General features: G+C 38.2%; 2 protein-coding genes across 10 annotated transcripts in view; both read left to right on the forward strand.

Moving 5' to 3' along the window:
• LOC121811735 overlaps positions 1–449 on the forward strand; it is a 39,845-nt gene extending 39,396 nt beyond the window's left edge. Inside the window, exon 11 of the mRNA XM_014329816.2 lies at positions 331–449. Coding sequence (XP_014185302.1) covers positions 331–345 — 15 coding nt within the window. The 3' untranslated portion in view covers positions 346–449. The remainder of the gene's footprint in view (positions 1–330) is intronic.
• A 401-nt stretch (positions 450–850) lies between these two features.
• The window catches only part of LOC102301432 (protein unc-13 homolog B), a 27,570-nt gene continuing 11,649 nt past the window's right edge, over positions 851–16,771 (forward strand). For 4 of the 9 annotated variants that reach the window (XM_042214953.1, XM_042214952.1, XM_042214951.1 and 1 more), the window contains exons 1-18: positions 4,803–7,678; positions 7,870–7,892; positions 8,701–8,747; positions 8,843–8,921; positions 9,205–9,210; positions 9,778–9,852; positions 10,056–10,275; positions 10,511–10,738; positions 10,828–10,969; positions 11,198–11,367; positions 13,018–13,133; positions 13,597–13,760; positions 14,256–14,406; positions 14,564–14,632; positions 14,819–14,908; positions 15,084–15,221; positions 15,353–15,483; positions 15,698–15,783. In XM_042214953.1, the coding sequence (XP_042070887.1) occupies positions 5,443–7,678; positions 7,870–7,892; positions 8,701–8,747; positions 8,843–8,921; positions 9,205–9,210; positions 9,778–9,852; positions 10,056–10,275; positions 10,511–10,738; positions 10,828–10,969; positions 11,198–11,367; positions 13,018–13,133; positions 13,597–13,760; positions 14,256–14,406; positions 14,564–14,632; positions 14,819–14,908; positions 15,084–15,221; positions 15,353–15,483; positions 15,698–15,783 (4,171 nt within the window). In that variant the 5' untranslated portion in view covers positions 4,803–5,442. Of the gene's footprint in view, positions 2,959–4,802; positions 7,679–7,869; positions 7,893–8,700; positions 8,748–8,842; positions 8,922–9,204; positions 9,211–9,777; positions 9,853–10,055; positions 10,276–10,510; positions 10,739–10,827; positions 10,970–11,197; positions 11,368–13,017; positions 13,134–13,596; positions 13,761–14,255; positions 14,407–14,563; positions 14,633–14,818; positions 14,909–15,083; positions 15,222–15,352; positions 15,484–15,697; positions 15,784–16,771 lie in introns of those variants that run through there. The other 5 variants (XM_042214955.1, XM_042214957.1, XM_042214956.1 and 2 more) reach the window with 3 other exon arrangements.

Consider the following 16,771-nt stretch of genomic DNA (forward strand, 5'->3'; position numbering starts at 1 on the left):
CACACACACACACACACACACACACACACACACACACACACACACACACGTGTATGTGTTTCAGCAATTGAGTAAAGCATCTTGAGCCGACTTGTTGTGAATTGGGCTATATACATTTTATGAATTAAGTTGTTTGCAACATTGTCATGGAATTCTGCTTTAATTTATACACTTTCATTTGTTAAATATTTTTTTACGTGTACATCTAGTAATCATCATATTTTACGAATCCATTCAGTCTTTTGTAGTGCAAACTTAAAACTATAAAATATTCAGAAATGATATTTCACCATTCTGAATGTTTTTCTCACTCCTTTCTCACCATTGTAGTCCAGTGGAAAGTAGTCGCTTTGGGTCATCAGGAAATCTTAGCCAGACCAGCTCCCAGCTTAGTGAGACTGGCCACGAGAGCACTGGAGGGTCAGAACTGGAGGAGTCCTTCCACTCCTATCATAGTACTGGTTTTCACCCTTCTACCAATGGGCAGCTATGCACAAATGGCACAAATCTCTCCATCAATGGACACTCTGTGGTCAGTGAGCGGGAGATGGATAGGCTGTCCCCTGACAAAAGACAGGACATAAAAAGTGATACTACAGCAGAGACAGGATCCCCCAAACTCCACAGGTACATTTTTGCTTGTAATTCAAATGTGTTTGATATAATGAAAATGCCTGAGAACTGAGAGATTTCCTCTTTCTCTTCTTTTCATCTAATGCTTCAATCCATGTAACCTAGACCTAGTTTCCATGATGATGATGGACCACCATTACCCTTTTCCCAATCCAGACTTCATTGGATGAAGGCCATCACTAAAGTCAGAGTTCAACTGCGGGAGGTATGTAGTATTTTAACTTCAGTTCCTCCAACAATGTTCAATCTGTTATTAACCCTTAATTCCAACTTTCTTCTTTTCCCAGTCCTTGTACACACAACATTTGCAAGCACGTTTATACATACAATCCTTTGAAACTGGTTGAGTTTAGTCTCTCTGAATGTTCATGCAGATGCACTAAAATGTACTAGAATGATATTACTTCTAGTGAATTGGTGTCCTAATTGCAGGCACACGACTAACAATGTGCTCCTCTGTTAAAACTACCCAGCAAAAGTTTTTATGATCCTCTAATTTTTAAGTAGTCTTCATTTTGTAACTTATATGAGATATCTTTGTCTCCTCTCCATCTTATTGAGTCTTAAATGTGGAATTTACTCTCTTCATGTGGTACTCAAAATAAGAAATATAGTGTTGATTTTAGGCAGATTACTCACTGCATGAAAAATCTATATTGAATTAGTAGATGTTTTGCTCACAAAAGTCCTTACTATGTTCTTCTTCCAAGGATATCTGCTATGTTTGACAAATTCAGGGATAAAATCTGAAAATCTCCTGAAAGCGATAACTCAAGAAGGACGTCACCAAAGATTTTCAAATAATTACCAAGTTGCAGCCACTAAAAATCTTTGAACTCAGTGACCTTGAACTCAAGGTCAAGTTCAGATGTCAACTTTTTTGAAAATCAACTAAAATCTTACGTATTTACATCTGTTAGAAGGCTGTGGTGTAGCGGTGGCTACCAGTATTTCTTTTTATGTTGTGTTTCTTTTATGTTTTTTATGTTTATGTTTCTTTTACTAAACGGTTGTTGTGTATTTTATCAGAATGTGCGAAAACAGAATATATGCAGTGACACATATCTCCATATACTGTATAGCTTGTAATCAGTATCTTTAGCCCAGTGTTTGTGTGTGTTTGTTTGTTTGTTTTTTACAAATCAAATGACCTTTGTTAAAAAGGCAATTGTGGCATTATGGAATCAACTGTAATGTGACCAAATATAGGTGCAATCTGCATTACCATTTCTGGAGAATTTTAAGTTTAGATGTTAAATTTAATAATTTAAGACCAGTCAGAAAGACTGGACTTTACTGTGTTCATAATGACAATATTGGGATTTGTTAGTCATAACTATAGTTCATCCTCCCTGACTAAAGCTTTAACAGCATGGCAATCAAGGAGCAGGGCATATAGCCCTTGCATGCCTTCATTATAATAATGATGACTTCCATGAAGTGGTTGAGATGAACATGAACTATAAATGAGTGATTGAAGACATGAGTATAAATCAAGGGTGAAAGCTGTCTAAGTGCTAATCATTAAATGATGCAAGGAAATACTTATCACACAAGGCTGCTGGTAAAGATTATAATTAATTAGAATTGGAAAGTTTTCGTGTGGTGTCACAGTGACTAGCATAATGAAAATGCTAGATTTGATACCCTAAAACATACGTGCTTGTTTATTTTCAAAGAAAGGTTTGGAATGAGATTGTAGTAATTTAATCACACTTGACGACAGCAAGGAATCATGGGAGGCAAATCCATAACCCATACTTGATGAGATATGCTTTAAAGTTTATACACATTATCCTTCGACTCCACAAATTCTCATTTAGTCACTCAGGGATAGTAGTACTGCCAATGTGTTTAGCTTGAATGTTTTTGAAGTTTTAAAAACAATACATTTTGACAAATGACTCTTTACAGTAACTGTGATCAGCTAAAAGCTGGTAGTCTTACACCCTCAGATTAGGTTTGCACTGGAATACACTCCCAGAGAACAGTGAGAGAGAGAGAGAGAGCTAGTGCAGTGAAAGCATGCAAGAGGGTGGGAGGGATAGCTACTTAACAGAGGGTGAACTGCTGTGTGATCATCTACTTGTGCTGTGCTGGCTAATTCGGTTGTAGAAATCAGGAACTCAGCACTTGTATATTTTTTTTAACTTGAAGGAAGATTTGCTGGTTTGATTGACACTTAACAATGTTCACCAGTACAACTGGGTAAATATTTTTATAAAATACAGGGAATTGCTATTACGAGCTGCTGAGCAACCCTCCATGTGGAATTAATCAATTTTATAAGATGGTATCTACAGGTTGTTCATTCTTTCTGATAAGGTAAGGATTACATTTTATTTAGTATATTTATGTTAAATATATATTTAACATATACTTTGATTAAAAATATAGATTGTACAAGTTACTGTATGGAAGATGTAGTATTGTAGTGCATGGATACGCAACCATGTTTAGCCAATTAAATGTCAAGAAGGGATCTCTTCTTTCTTTCAGTATTCTAAAATCTCACTCATTGATAAGAAGCCAGCTAAAAAAGTCAAAAGCAAGATGCCTTTTTTACTTATTCTTTTTCTTTCTTTTTAATGAAAGCTGTGGATTATTTAATAAGGAAAGGGGGGGGGGAAAGGGAGACCGCTGAAGATTGACTCACTTGGAATATGGCCCGAACCCCTACCTGCCCCTCAGTTATTATGATCAATCAGTCAATCAATCAATTAATTAGTTACACATTGATGCGACTTTGTTTGTTTACACATATTCATCAAGTATGTCTAAAACTAGCATTAGTTGGTATGTTTGTAAATTAAATATGGCTATTAATAATTATTTTATGGAATAAAATAATATTTATAACTGTAATTTTATTGTGAAGCACATTGCTGCCTGTAAATGTAGGATAGGGGGATTCCATTCAGCTGATAAGATCATCAGCTTATTTTCATTCTCAGATTGGTGACTGAAACAGTCAGTTTTGATTGGCTGATTATACATTTCTACCCACTAAACGCTTATCAGGGTAATACACACCTTCTGTGCTAAAGTGCTTATTGGAGACCTCAAGTGCAGGGGTGTGTTAATGTATTTAGCAATTATATTATGCACTCCCTGGATTAGTTTACTTAATAGAATTGGACATTTGCTTTCCTAAAACTTTGCCAAGGTATAGTTATGTTATAAAGCAAATTGACTACAAAGGTATTGTAAAATACAGAGAAAGTCCCCAGAAATAAGCTTACTTTAGTCTGAGGCCATCTTAAATGAAAATATTACAACTCTATAAAATGTTTAATTTTCTTGTAATTTATATTTTAGAAGCCAAGGCCTCCTATGGTTTTTTTTACCCAGATATTTAGTCACAGAGATGGAAGAGATAAGTGTGAATTTTATTACGATTTTTAAATATAATATAATTATGATATTATTAATAATATTTTTTTAAAGTAGCATTTACAAATCTCAAAAGAATTATATAGTGCACTATTTGTAGAGCTAAGAAATCCTGCCGTGTCCAATTAAAACTCCTTAATTTGAGTTACAAGCAGTATTAAAGCAGGGATGATGAACAGAACTTGACCTTGAAACCACTGCAACATCTTCTACATTTTTGAGAATTTGGTAATTGTCTCAGTGAAGAAGACAAAATCACAGAGCTATGGTAAATGCCCTCTGTGAATGAAGTAATGCCAGAACCAGATTTATGTTACAGTCGGGGTATTCAGTTGTCATTCCAGTGTGTACCAATGGATCAGAGCTATTAAGCCATGCAGCTGGTAAGGGTGTGTAAGAATGGCATGGCCTCAGAGGAGAGAATTGACCTGTCATCTAATTACTGTGCTGTCTTTCCAAAGCATCCTAATTACAGAGATCTAAGCAGCTGCATGGCGTTCATTCTGGAAGTTGCCACTCTCACTGACTCTCAGTTAAAACAATGTCTATCCAGCATTTGTATTGTGGAGAGTAGTGTAGTCTCTCATAGAGGTATTCCATGTGTGCTGAAATGCATTCAGCCATCCCGGAAAAGATGTATATAAATCTTATAAAGTTTGTATCTGTCTTGCTTGAAACTTGTATGAAAAGCATACAAGAGTGAAAACACATATAAGATCCCTTGAAAAATTATATAAATGAAAACTTGTATGTTTTGGATACTTACTAAAACAATATATGAAAGTATTGAGAAAGTGGTCACTTTCATGAGTAAATCATATAAGTTTTTACTATTTCTTTTCCATATGGGATGTCTTTAATCCAGAAAGCAAATGAACTTTCTGTCCAGTGTTTAAAATATTGTGCATAGTCAGAATTAGAACTCCACTGTGGGCTGAGCTAGTGGTCATAAAAAAGTAAAGTTTTATGTGTCTGTGTTTTTCACTTGATGGGTTTAATAAAAATGGGAAAGATAAATTACTTTCTCATTGAGGGAATTATAAAAAAAAGAGTTTACATTTAAAATCACTACTTTCAAAATGCATACATTTGCATACTTTATCATTACCTTTCCTGTACTTGTTTTATTTATGTACCTGTGTTTTAGTTAATTGTTGGTAGTAGGGCAAGTTGACAGTTCCAAAGTTCATGTGGTGGTTTTATCATATTTAGCTGCCATCTGATAACAGAGAGCTGGTAGGCATAATAATCACATGGTTTTTCAAAGCTTTTTCAACAAAATAACTTACTTGCAGATACTTACTCATATGCAGGTTAAGATGCTGGCTTATACTTGACCCATCTTAAGGAGGAGTCACAGAGGCAGTGATATCTCCATGTGTAGGAACAGTTGATCACAAGTGCCAATTCTCAGGGATGTTTCCCAGAGGACACGTCAGTGGAGAGGATGAACCCAATGAACTGGAGCCAGTTCCACTCTCACCCAAGAAGAGTGAGCTGCAGAAGAAAAAAACACAGCTTCCCAATGTAGGGCAAAGTCTCTGTAAAAAACTACAGAAGTGTCTACAGGCACCAGAAGATAATTCATTTCATGACCAGATATCAGTCAGCAAAACAATAACCAAAGCTAACCCCACCATATCTGAGAAAGACAGAAATTCTGATTGCCAAGATGGCAGTGAAGTTGTGGAGGCTTCTATCCCCAAGATTCTTGAAAGAATCACAAATGAGGAATGGAGGCAGAAGATGGAGGATGAGGAAGCAGACCATAGTAACGTAGTGGAGCATATCCTGAAGGAGCTGAAAGGAATTAATAAGATCCAAGAGGAAATTTCTGACCTGAGGCAGTATCTAACGTCTGTGCGAGGCTCAGTGGATGAAGTATCTTGTTGTGTCGATGCAGTGCTCAGTGAAATAGGTGAGCTATATTCCGGGGCTTCAGCTGTAACGCATCCTAGCCCTGTTTCTCAAACACGTCACACCAGGCATGGAAGTCTGGATAGGCAGAATGCAATCTCTTCTCCTCACACAGGTGATCCCAATCCTTTGCTGGACTGCAATGATTATGGAAGAGATTCAGGATATGTATCATCACATAGATCCCCCAAACAATGGCATGATCAAGCCACTTGCAGAACAGTCCATCAAAAAGATCAAGAGTACCTGGAGCAGAGTTCAGACATGCGCTTGTCTGATGTCTGTTACCTGGAGCTTCACTGTGACCAAAACTACCAAAGTACTAGCTCATTGTCATCATGTCAGAGCTCCAATTATCCAGAGGCAGCCTTTCTTCCTGGTGACACGGAGTATAGCAGATGGCCAACTGCTGATATTCAGCACAGTATTAGTAGAGAAGGTGGTTGGAGTGAGGAGGATGTTTCCTCTTGTGCAAACAGTGGAGAAGAGCTTGAGAGCTTTCTAGGAGTTTGGAACAGACGTGCAAGAGAGGACACACAAAGCAGCACACCAGGTCATTCTTCTCACAACAGTTCAGAGCACCTTTCATTGTTGTTTGGAACCCATTATAATTCACCTTCAAGTTCTTCCAGTCAGGTGGACTGGAGGCCTCTGAGACAGGAAGCTGAGGGAGAAAACTTGGAGTGCGACTGTGCTGCAAACTGTCCATTTTCACGTAGTTCTGGATACCACACCACAGATGCCTGTGCGAATGAACTTGAGAGTGGGCCCTCTTGGAGCTTGAGCTGTTCCACTGTGTTGTTGACAGACTGTGATGATGGTTATTTAGAGCCACATTCACCATGTGATTATTGCCCGTCATCTGGGGACACTCTCGATCTCGGTTCTGCTGAGAGTTTGGACAGAGAGTGGACAGATCACAGCATTTCCAGGGAGGATGTAGGAGAAACACTGTCACCAGAGTCACCTGAAATAGATCCTGAAAGCACACCCAGGACTGCTGACGTAGGTTTTGATGCAATAAGTTTTAGCAAGGCTGTACTCACGGTCAGGTCAGCTTTAAAAGGGGCTTTCAAAAAGTTGGAAGGTTTGAATACCGAAGATGAAAAAGATGATAGTGGTACAGAGGCACCCCCATCCTTGGGTAAACAAATTTCTGAACCTGAGGATGAGCATATCACTGTAGATTATACAGAGGGAGAGATTAGCCTTACAGAGAATTATCCTCACTTTGCCACCTCAAAGGAGGACAGTGATCCTTCAGTCTACATGGATTGTCTTGAGATGCACGAGAATCTATCATGCTCCCTTCAAGCATCTCCACATAAAGCAAGCCCCTCTCCTGGAACTCCAACAGAATATCACTCTGTAGAGATTTCACAAGGAAAAGGAGACTATTCAACAGATGAAGAACTGTCCAAGTTTGATATAACGCCTGACCACCAGTATGCAACAAGGCAGGATGAAAGTCCAGTTCGTAACCAAGAGGAGGTGCGCTTAAGTCCCATAAGGGAAAACCATGTTCTTCATGAAGAAAATCAAGAAAGGCTGACTGATGAAAAGCAAGGCAGGCTAACTGATGCCAGTCACAGAGCACGTATAGAGAATTTCCAACGTATTCTAAGAGAAAAGAGGCAAACTCGTCATAGACTGTCCAAATCTGCACAGGGATCCCATGGTTCTCAAGGCTCCCAAGGGTCCCAAGGATCTCAGTCTCAAGATGAGTTTGTATCAGGTATTTTATTTATTCATTTATTTTTTGCATATATACCACTTGCAAGCCTGGTAATAACAGCAAAAATCAAATCTTTATTTTTGTAGTGAACTAAATGCATTTCCTTTAGTTACAAAATTGTTTGACTTTGCTCATGTACAGCTACTCAACTTGATTTATAATGCTACTTGTATTTTGTTTTGTTTTTGCAGACTGTTGGAGAGAAGATAATCAGGTTACTTGAAATATATTAGCTCCATGTTCAAGCTACATTATTTTGTTTTTGTTCGGTTTGTTTATTTATTAATTTGTGTGCATCCCCCCCACACAGTACTGTTCTTACTTTTCTTATCAACATAAGTTCTTGTTGTTTCCAAAGCATAATGCTCTAAATACACATTATATATGGTATTGACTGCATAGATGTGTAATTTTTAGTCTGAACGTATTATTGACATTCTAAATGAGACATTTGCCTGATAACTTTAGTTAATCTGTTACAGAATAATTTACCAGGAGCTTGCTGTAACTTTACAATGTTTGTGGTGTTATTTCTTGTGTCACGTTCTGTTTTCGCCTTCATAATATTTTCAAACACTATCAAAATCTATTAGAAAGAACCCCAGAGGAAACTCCACTGTCAACTAAATAAATGAAAAAGGAAAAAGTTATACTTGTAGGAAGAAATAAAAAAATCCCTTCTATGCATGTTTAATCACCCGGACAAAAATTTTGTGGGCGTGCTTTTGTCCTATTTGGAAATAAAATGTATTCTTTAGTTTTGCATCTACATACTGTGATCGTGGTCCACACTTTAATTTCACTTAACCTAATTAAAGAGTTCAGCAGCATTCATTTTAGTCCCATCTTTTAATTATTTTTTTATTTTATTGTTTGTTTGTTTTTTAATTTGCATGTTCTGTGACATCAGAGAGGTCAAACTCAACCAAGCCTGGTTCCACAAACACCGCTCCTCTCATAACATAGTTCTTTATGTCTTTGTAAGCCACTAGCCTAAATTCTCCCATTTAAAATACTTACAGGTCAGAGATGTTGAGCCCAGTACTCGACAGGCATGGGTCAAAACAGGGTAAGTTATACATAGTGTTGTATTGGTGAAGTTTGGTTAGATTAAATAAATTTGTATTTTAAACCTAAATAAAAACTGTTTTGCTTGTTCCGTAGTGGAGGCTCTGGTCTGTATGGAATTGACAGTATGCCGGACCTACGTAAAAAGAAGCCTATCCCATTGGTCAGCGATGTGGTCAGTACTCACCTATTGTTTATTTTCCTATAAATACACTGTATTTTGTATCTCATTCAGTTTGTTCTTTGTTCTTTACTGTGAGTGTTTCTATAAATGAGACCAGTACAACAATAGTTTTTGTTTGTTTGTTAGTTTTTCTTTTACACTGAATTTGGGATGGAGTTGTTTCAAAGAATGGAGACAAATATGAAATCAGCCTGCTAATGTCTCTCTCCCTCCTCTCTTAAACCCAAAATTATTCCCCACAACTCTCTTGAATGCATTCACTCTCCTTGGTCAGGCTATGGTAAGTTATAGAACCTAGTTGACACTCCCTTTTCTACTGAAGTACAAAATAAACTAGGACAGTTAACAGTAGTTACCAGGCATAGTATGTTGATCTCTGCCATACTTCCTGTTTATTACAATTTAAGACATTTGCATGTGTCCTTTTGGTCCTGGGTTACTTTTCTTTCTATTCAACATTCCCATCAAAATACATTGCCAACAGGTCATTCCCTCACCTTTTGGTTAACGTTGTTTTTCTTCTTTTTGATCAAATTGACTGGATAGAATAAACTACTAACAAAGGCCTGTCTATGTTTTATAATGTTGACTTTGGGCTAACTTGCTTGGTACTAATAATACTCACATGGGTTCTCACCATATGGTAAGTGTTCATCAAGTTCATAGAATAAAGATAATAACAATTCTATTAACCACCTTTATAACTAACCCCTCAAACCTTTTAACCATATTGACTTTTATTGTTGCAGAACTGTTTTTCAGTGTGCTTGGTTGTGGGTTGTTTTGACTTTGTACACAAACTTTGCTGATTTTTTTTCTTTTCTTTGTATTTTGTCATGTTGTTCAGTCCCTTGTCCAAGCCAGGAAGGCAGGGATCGCATCTGCAATGGCTGCTCGATCATCAATTAAGGATGAGGAGCTGGTGAGTATGCGGGGGGAAAAAAAAACTTCTGCTTTGCATTTTGGATATTGTCGGTTTCAAAAACTTCCCAGTGACACAGTTTTCATGGTTGTGACTCCATCGGCCTTTCAGCATAAGCACGTCCTTATAACTGATAAGGGTTTTTTTTTTTTTTGGTTTCCCTGGATTAGGACTTTTAAAAATAGATCTTCTTCCTTCTGTAGAAAAATCATGTCTACAAGAAGACCCTGCAGGCTCTTATCTACCCCATATCTTGCACCACACCACATAACTTCGAGGTGTGGACAGCGACTACACCTACATACTGCTATGAGTGTGAGGGGCTCCTGTGGGGAATCGCACGGCAAGGCATGCGTTGTTCTGAGTGTGGTGTCAAGTGCCATGAAAAGTGCCAAGAATTACTGAATGCTGACTGTCTGCAGCGTGAGTACTAAGGAAATGTTTCACAGAAGTTTCCATCAGGGATCTGAAACTACATTTTTACGTTATCGGGAAGCTGTTTCATTACAATTTTGTCTCAAATGTTTAAGAATATTTTCCCCACATTAAAAATCTTTTTTATTTAACTTGTAACCACTGAAGTGGCATATGTATATTTTTTTAGTTTCAAGCCTTTTCGGTCTGTTTTTTCTTTTTTTTTTTTTAAATAAATATTTAGGTGCGGCAGAGAAGAGCTCTAAGCATGGAGCTGAAGACCGCACTCAAAATATCATCATGGCCATGAAGGACAGGATGAAGATCAGGGAAAGGAACAAACCAGAAATCTTTGAGCTGATCAGGGAAGTGTTTGTCATCAGCAAAGCCATCCATGCACAGCAGATGAAAACCATCAAACAAAGCGTATTGGATGGGACGTCAAAGTGGTCAGCCAAGATCACAATCACAGGTATTTTGCCACCACAGCTCAACGACAACTTTGGAGCTATGTTACATGTGCTCTCTGTAATTTTTTATTGTTTCTTATGTCTTGGTTAGTTGTTTGTGCACAAGGACTTCAGGCAAAAGACAAGACAGGATCCAGTGATCCGTATGTCACTGTTCAGGTGGGCAAGACCAAGAAGAGAACAAAGACCATCTATGGAAACCTCAATCCAGTCTGGGAGGAAAAGTTCCATTTGTGAGTCGTTTCTTGGTTATGAAATCAAAAAAGTTGTGGGGGGGGGGGGGGGTGTTTTTTTTTTTTTTTTTGTTGTTGTTCCTTGAGCGCTTGTTATCAGTAGTGCTGTAAGTGCTCACCTTAATTACTCCCTTGTAGTATCTATCATCTTGTAACTTAATATTATTCAGTTTATGTTTCTTTTTTTTTCCTTTTTTTGTTTTGTTTTGTTTTGTTTTGTTTTGTTAGTGAGTGCCACAATTCCTCAGACCGAATCAAAGTGCGAGTGTGGGATGAAGATGATGACATCAAGTCCAGAGTGAAGCAGCGTCTGAAGAGGGAATCTGACGATTTCCTGGGACAGAGCATCATTGAAGTCCGAACGCTGAGCGGAGAAATGGATGTCTGGTATAACCTGGGTCAGTTGGCTTTCTTGTCTTTTTTTAATAGACATCATGAAGAAAACTGTATAGTATATGTGGAGGGGAGGCAGTGTCACAGAACGCACAGTGTAAGTGGTCATAATGGGTCCTCGACAGCGCAATCTGAGAGGTAGTGTGAATATGACTTTCAAGTAAAGCTCAGCTAAATTTATTTATGTATTTATCTTTTTTGTTAAATGCATCAATACCTACTAAAGCTCCCAATATCTACTCCCAATCTTTTGGTCACACCTTGTATCATGTTACCATGCCTGTTTATAACCTGGATCTCATCTGCTTGTTACATCAATTTCACATCTGTATGTTTTTGTTTGGCACTAAAAGCCTTGCTTTCAGCAAGTCCAGTCTGTTGTTTGTACCTCATTAGTCACATCTCCTTTCCCTGCAGCAAACATATTTATACCCAGGCATGTTGCTTCCCTAAGGCCTGTGTTGGTCTGCATGAAAATACTAGCTTATTTGATTACATTTTAAATGAGTTTCTCCCTGCTAGCAAGAAGTTGTGATAATTTTAAGGAAAAAGTTTCACGATAACCCCCCAATTCTATCCCTAGGGTGTGCAGGGAAGTTTCATTAGGATGATGCCTGAACAAAATAATTAACAAGTATACAGGATCTGATTTGTCAGGCCTGTATGCTAGTCTACATGAGCACTAGTTGTGCAGCATGAATATATGTAGCTTGAATACCTCTCAGGATAAAATCTAATCCCAGTCTTGTGGGCAAACAAATGTTGTCTTTAGAATAATATTTCTGAATTACTGTCTCTGCGTCTTCGTATCTCTTCATATGTTGTATGTAAGGGTGAGGCGTTCACTTTTCTTAAGCACATTTTTTTGTTCATACTTGATTAAAGTGCTAAAATTGACCTGACAGCAGCAGTAATAAATCTTCAAGTGCAACAGCTTGTCACTGAATATGAATGTGCCCATAAATCTACCGTTGTTGTTGTTTTGTGTGGGTTTTTTTTTTTTTGTTTGTTTTTTTAAGCTGGGAGATTTGACTTGCTTGGTTTAATATCTCCCTGAAAACTGTATGATCAAATATTTATTTTGATAGGTTTTATTATGAATTGGATTTGAATGCTTAATTAATGATTAATGATGTAATATACCTAGTTCATGAGAGAAAGGGGGGAAAAAAACAAAACATTTTCACTATCTCTTTCTCCCTCCCTCTCTGACTCTCTTCCTTTCACCTCCTGATATGTGATTATCAAGTAGCAGCACTCCAGTCGGAAATCGACCACTCTAGCGACATGTACAAATTACCCCAAATGATTTGCCTGTCAGGGCAAATAGCAGGGGTGAGCCGCCAAGAACTCCACCTCCAGAAACGCTCTAGCTCAAATGTCTTCTGTTATCAGGCACAGACTCATGCAGCCCATTGCCTTTGTTACACTCACTATCAGCTGGAGGACTTCTATTATCATCGCTGACTCTGGACGACCATCAAACTGTAGAAACAGAAGCCCTTACAATAGAATTGCCAAGCTAATAGTCTGTGATTAGGGTTGTGTTAACAGACCTAGTTTAGAGTGCTTTTGGTGTCACAGATTTGGACTCAAGTTATGAATCAAGACATTCCCGATGTGCATCTGATTGACTGTTTTGTACTTAAATACAGAGAAGAGGACAGACAAATCAGCTGTGTCTGGTGCCATTCGCCTCCAAATCAACGTGGAGATCAAAGGAGAGGAGAAAGTGGCTCCATATCACGTGCAGTATACTTGTTTGCATGAGGTATATGATTCTGCAGAATCACAATTAATTACCTAGACACGCTGGATATTCAGCAACTTCTCCACACAAAGGGTTTGCATAAGTGGTTGCAACCACTATTGTAGCTGTTGCAATGTGTTGCACAGATTGACTGCAGACGTGATAGATTTGGACAGGATTAAAGGCACAGTGATATTTCCATAATCCAACCTCTTCCCTGAAAAAAACAAATCAAATTTTGAATCAGGGCTAAAGGACCTGTGCTTATGAAACTGAAAATCCTATAATCTGTCAAACCAAAGCTTTTCAAGTCTGTATTCTACACACATGCAGTAAAAATAATATTAAGCGTAAATTGCAACAATCTCATCATATTTGTTTCAGTAAAAAGCCACCATAACTTTACCATCACTTCTCACGCTTTAGTGTTAGCTCTGAAGTTCATGTGAATTAGATCAAGTCTGTCCATTTCTTCCCATTACAGAACTTGTTCCATCATTCAACTGATGTACTTGGTCAAGGTGTGGTAAAAATTCCAGAGGCTCGTGGAGACGATTCTTGGAAAGTCTACTTCGATGATGTGGGACAGGAAGTAGTGGATGAGTTTGCCATGCGCTATGGGATTGAGTCCATCTACCAGGCCATGACGTAAGTCTAAAAAAACACAGTGAATTGGACTGTCTTCTTACCTGTCAATATGTGTTACCTCTTTATTCCCCATGTTCCTTTCCCTGTCTTTTGAGGTCATATCAATAAACCTCTTGGTGCCATTGTCATTCTCTGGCCTTCAGATGAGGTACAGTCAATTATAAACAGGGTGAGGATGGATGTGTCTCACTGCAGTGTCATCATCCATACAGATGACTGTTAGCTAGGTCAATCATTCGCAGAAAAATGCTTCAGTGGGCTATTATTCAGTCTAAATGTGTCAGGTAGGTGATGGGCAGATAGCACGACAATTCCTAATAGAAATTGTCACGTGAAAACAAGAGCCTGTAGTACATGCAGACTGTCCAAATAAAGGTATTTGAACTGGATGCTGACATTATTGCAACAAAGTGTAAGCAGGTACACATTGTTGAAGAAGTCTTAAGGCCTCCCACCCAAGTACTTACCAAGCTTTGCATTTGCTACTCTATGCAGGCACTTTGCCTGTCTGTCTTCTAAGTACATGTGTCCTGGAGTCCCTGCAGTGATGAGCACCCTGCTGGCCAATATCAATGCCTTCTACGCCCACACAACAGCCTCCACCAATGTTTCTGCCTCCGACCGCTTTGCTGCTTCTAATTTTGGGGTTTGTACTACTGACACACACAGACACAGTAAAGTACTTTGTTTTGTTTTATTTTATTTTCTCTTCCTTTCTTCGCTATAGCATTTTATGCACAAATAGATTGCCAAACTTCTTTCTAATATAGGAACATGTTTTTTCCCCTTTTCTTCCCATACAGAAAGAACGCTTTGTCAAGCTCTTAGACCAGCTGCACAACTCCTTACGCATTGACCTTTCTAGTTATAGGGTGAGATTCTTGTATCACTACTAGTCTTGTTTTCTAAATGTATATGTCTAATATTTTTGTGCCAGTAAAAAACAAAAAAAAAGAATTTTTTCATCGTCTGATCAATAAATATTTTTTGTGCAAATTGTGCCAACAGTCTTTGAAAAGTGTGAAAACGTGTAAACTAAACGTGTTTTTCTTCTTTAGAATCACTTCCCTGCCAGCAGCAAGGATCGCCTGCAAGATCTGAAATCCACCGTGGACCTTCTAACCAGCATTACCTTTTTTAGGATGAAGGTAGGTAACATTGCATATTCTTTATCTGTAGTTCAGCTTTGTAGTATCTTCTTATCAGTTTGTTGACTTGAATGTTTTTTCCCTTGAAGTTGTTGCCAGATATTGACAAGTTGATAAAATATCCCTTGTTTGCAGTCATCTACTGACTCTGTAGCTATCTTCATCTTCTTTCCAGGTCCAGGAGTTACAGTCTCCGCCCAGAGCCAGTCAAGTTGTGAGGGACTGTGTCAAAGCTTGCCTCAACTCTACATACGACTACATTTTCAATAACTGCCACGAGCTGTACAGCAGACAATACCAGCCTGTGGACACGGTGAGTCACACAGCTGCAGGATACAATGTGCAGCTATCAGACTCTGTAGCAGCAGGCCGGTGAAGAAAATAAAATGTTTCAATAAAGGAGCGACTATAATGTTAACTGTTTTCCTTTTGGTTTTTATTCAGAAGAAGGAGGAGCTTCCTCTGGAGGAGCAGGGTCCAAGCATTAAGAATCTGGACTTCTGGCCCAAACTCATCATGCTCATTGTTTCCATCATTGAAGAAGACAGAAACTCCTACACACCTGTACTGAACCAGTGAGTCATGCAACTCTACTCCTAAAATATTCAAGCCGCTTGAATACATCAAAATCAGGTCTCCTTATTTTTAGGTTTTACTTCAACTGCAGTAGTTCAACAAAATGTTTTGCTTGATTCTTTTTCCAGAGATCTAGGACATTTTTATGGATGCTTGCATTAAACTCAGGAATCCACTAGGTTTCACCTTGTCACATCTTCCCATCTGTCTCAGGTTCCCTCAAGAACTTAATGTAGGAAAGGTGTCAGCAGAGGTCATGTGGACATTGTTTGCACAGGACATGAAGTATGCTATGGAAGGTAGGTCTTGGTATTCTGGACTCTTTATAAGATTATTCTGCTGGGTTAGACTGTGGAGGTGCACTGTAGTTTGTCTGCTAGAAGTAAAGGAAAAAGCTGGAGAGTCAGGGTGTGATAACAAGCATATGAGAAAAGAAGCTCTGGAAACCTAAAATGACCAGAAGGGGAGAGGAAATACTGGGGTAGCAATGACACAATGGAACAGAAGAAGTTGGAGAGAATATAATAAATGTGCTAGGATTGAAAGCTGCTTATGTGTCCCTGGAGCCTCTCTGCACTTTTTCTCTATTATACTGTACTCCACAGCGCTATTGGTGTTCAGAGACACCCGGTTTTTATTCTAGCCCTTGTCCTCAAAATGAATCCCCTACAGAGACTAGTGTGAAATATCTGTTTCACAAAATGCATCAAAACACACAAGTGGCGCCTTCTTTATTTTCAATCTGAATAAACATGAAAAGTTCATAGATGGAGAGTTTGCTACAGAGACGAAACACTGAGTGCTTACGATTCAAAGCTCTAGCTGTTATTTTTAAGCATGTCAATAAAAAAGAACCTGCATCTGCTCATTTTAAGGCTAATCAATATTTTGTAAACATTTTAAAGTTCTCACAGTCTTTGATTGTATTACTACCTTATATCTGTGTAGCTGCAGTTCAAGCAGGCCACGCCATTGCTTGATATTAATACATCTCATCTCAGAAAAAACATTCAAAGCGAATAAAGCAAAGACTTTTAGAATTTAGTCACACCACATTCTACAGTGAGCAAATACATAAAATGGGATTAGTGTGTGTGTTCTTTCGTCTTTGTTGAACATTAGGCCGTCAGAGAACATGTTTCCCAAAGAAAGCTTTTGGATTAGTCCGATTTTTTTTTTCTTTAATAAGAGGATACTGTAGAATTATTTTACAAGTTCATTCAGAATTTAAGTGAAGAACAACGACATACACTAGAATTTAGAAACGATTTCATGTTAATGTGGGGG

Source organism: Haplochromis burtoni, unplaced genomic scaffold (genome assembly GCF_018398535.1).
Source record: "Haplochromis burtoni strain Fernald_Lab_line unplaced genomic scaffold, NCSU_Asbu1 Contig_632, whole genome shotgun sequence".
NCBI classification, from domain to species: Eukaryota; Metazoa; Chordata; class Actinopteri; order Cichliformes; family Cichlidae; genus Haplochromis; species Haplochromis burtoni.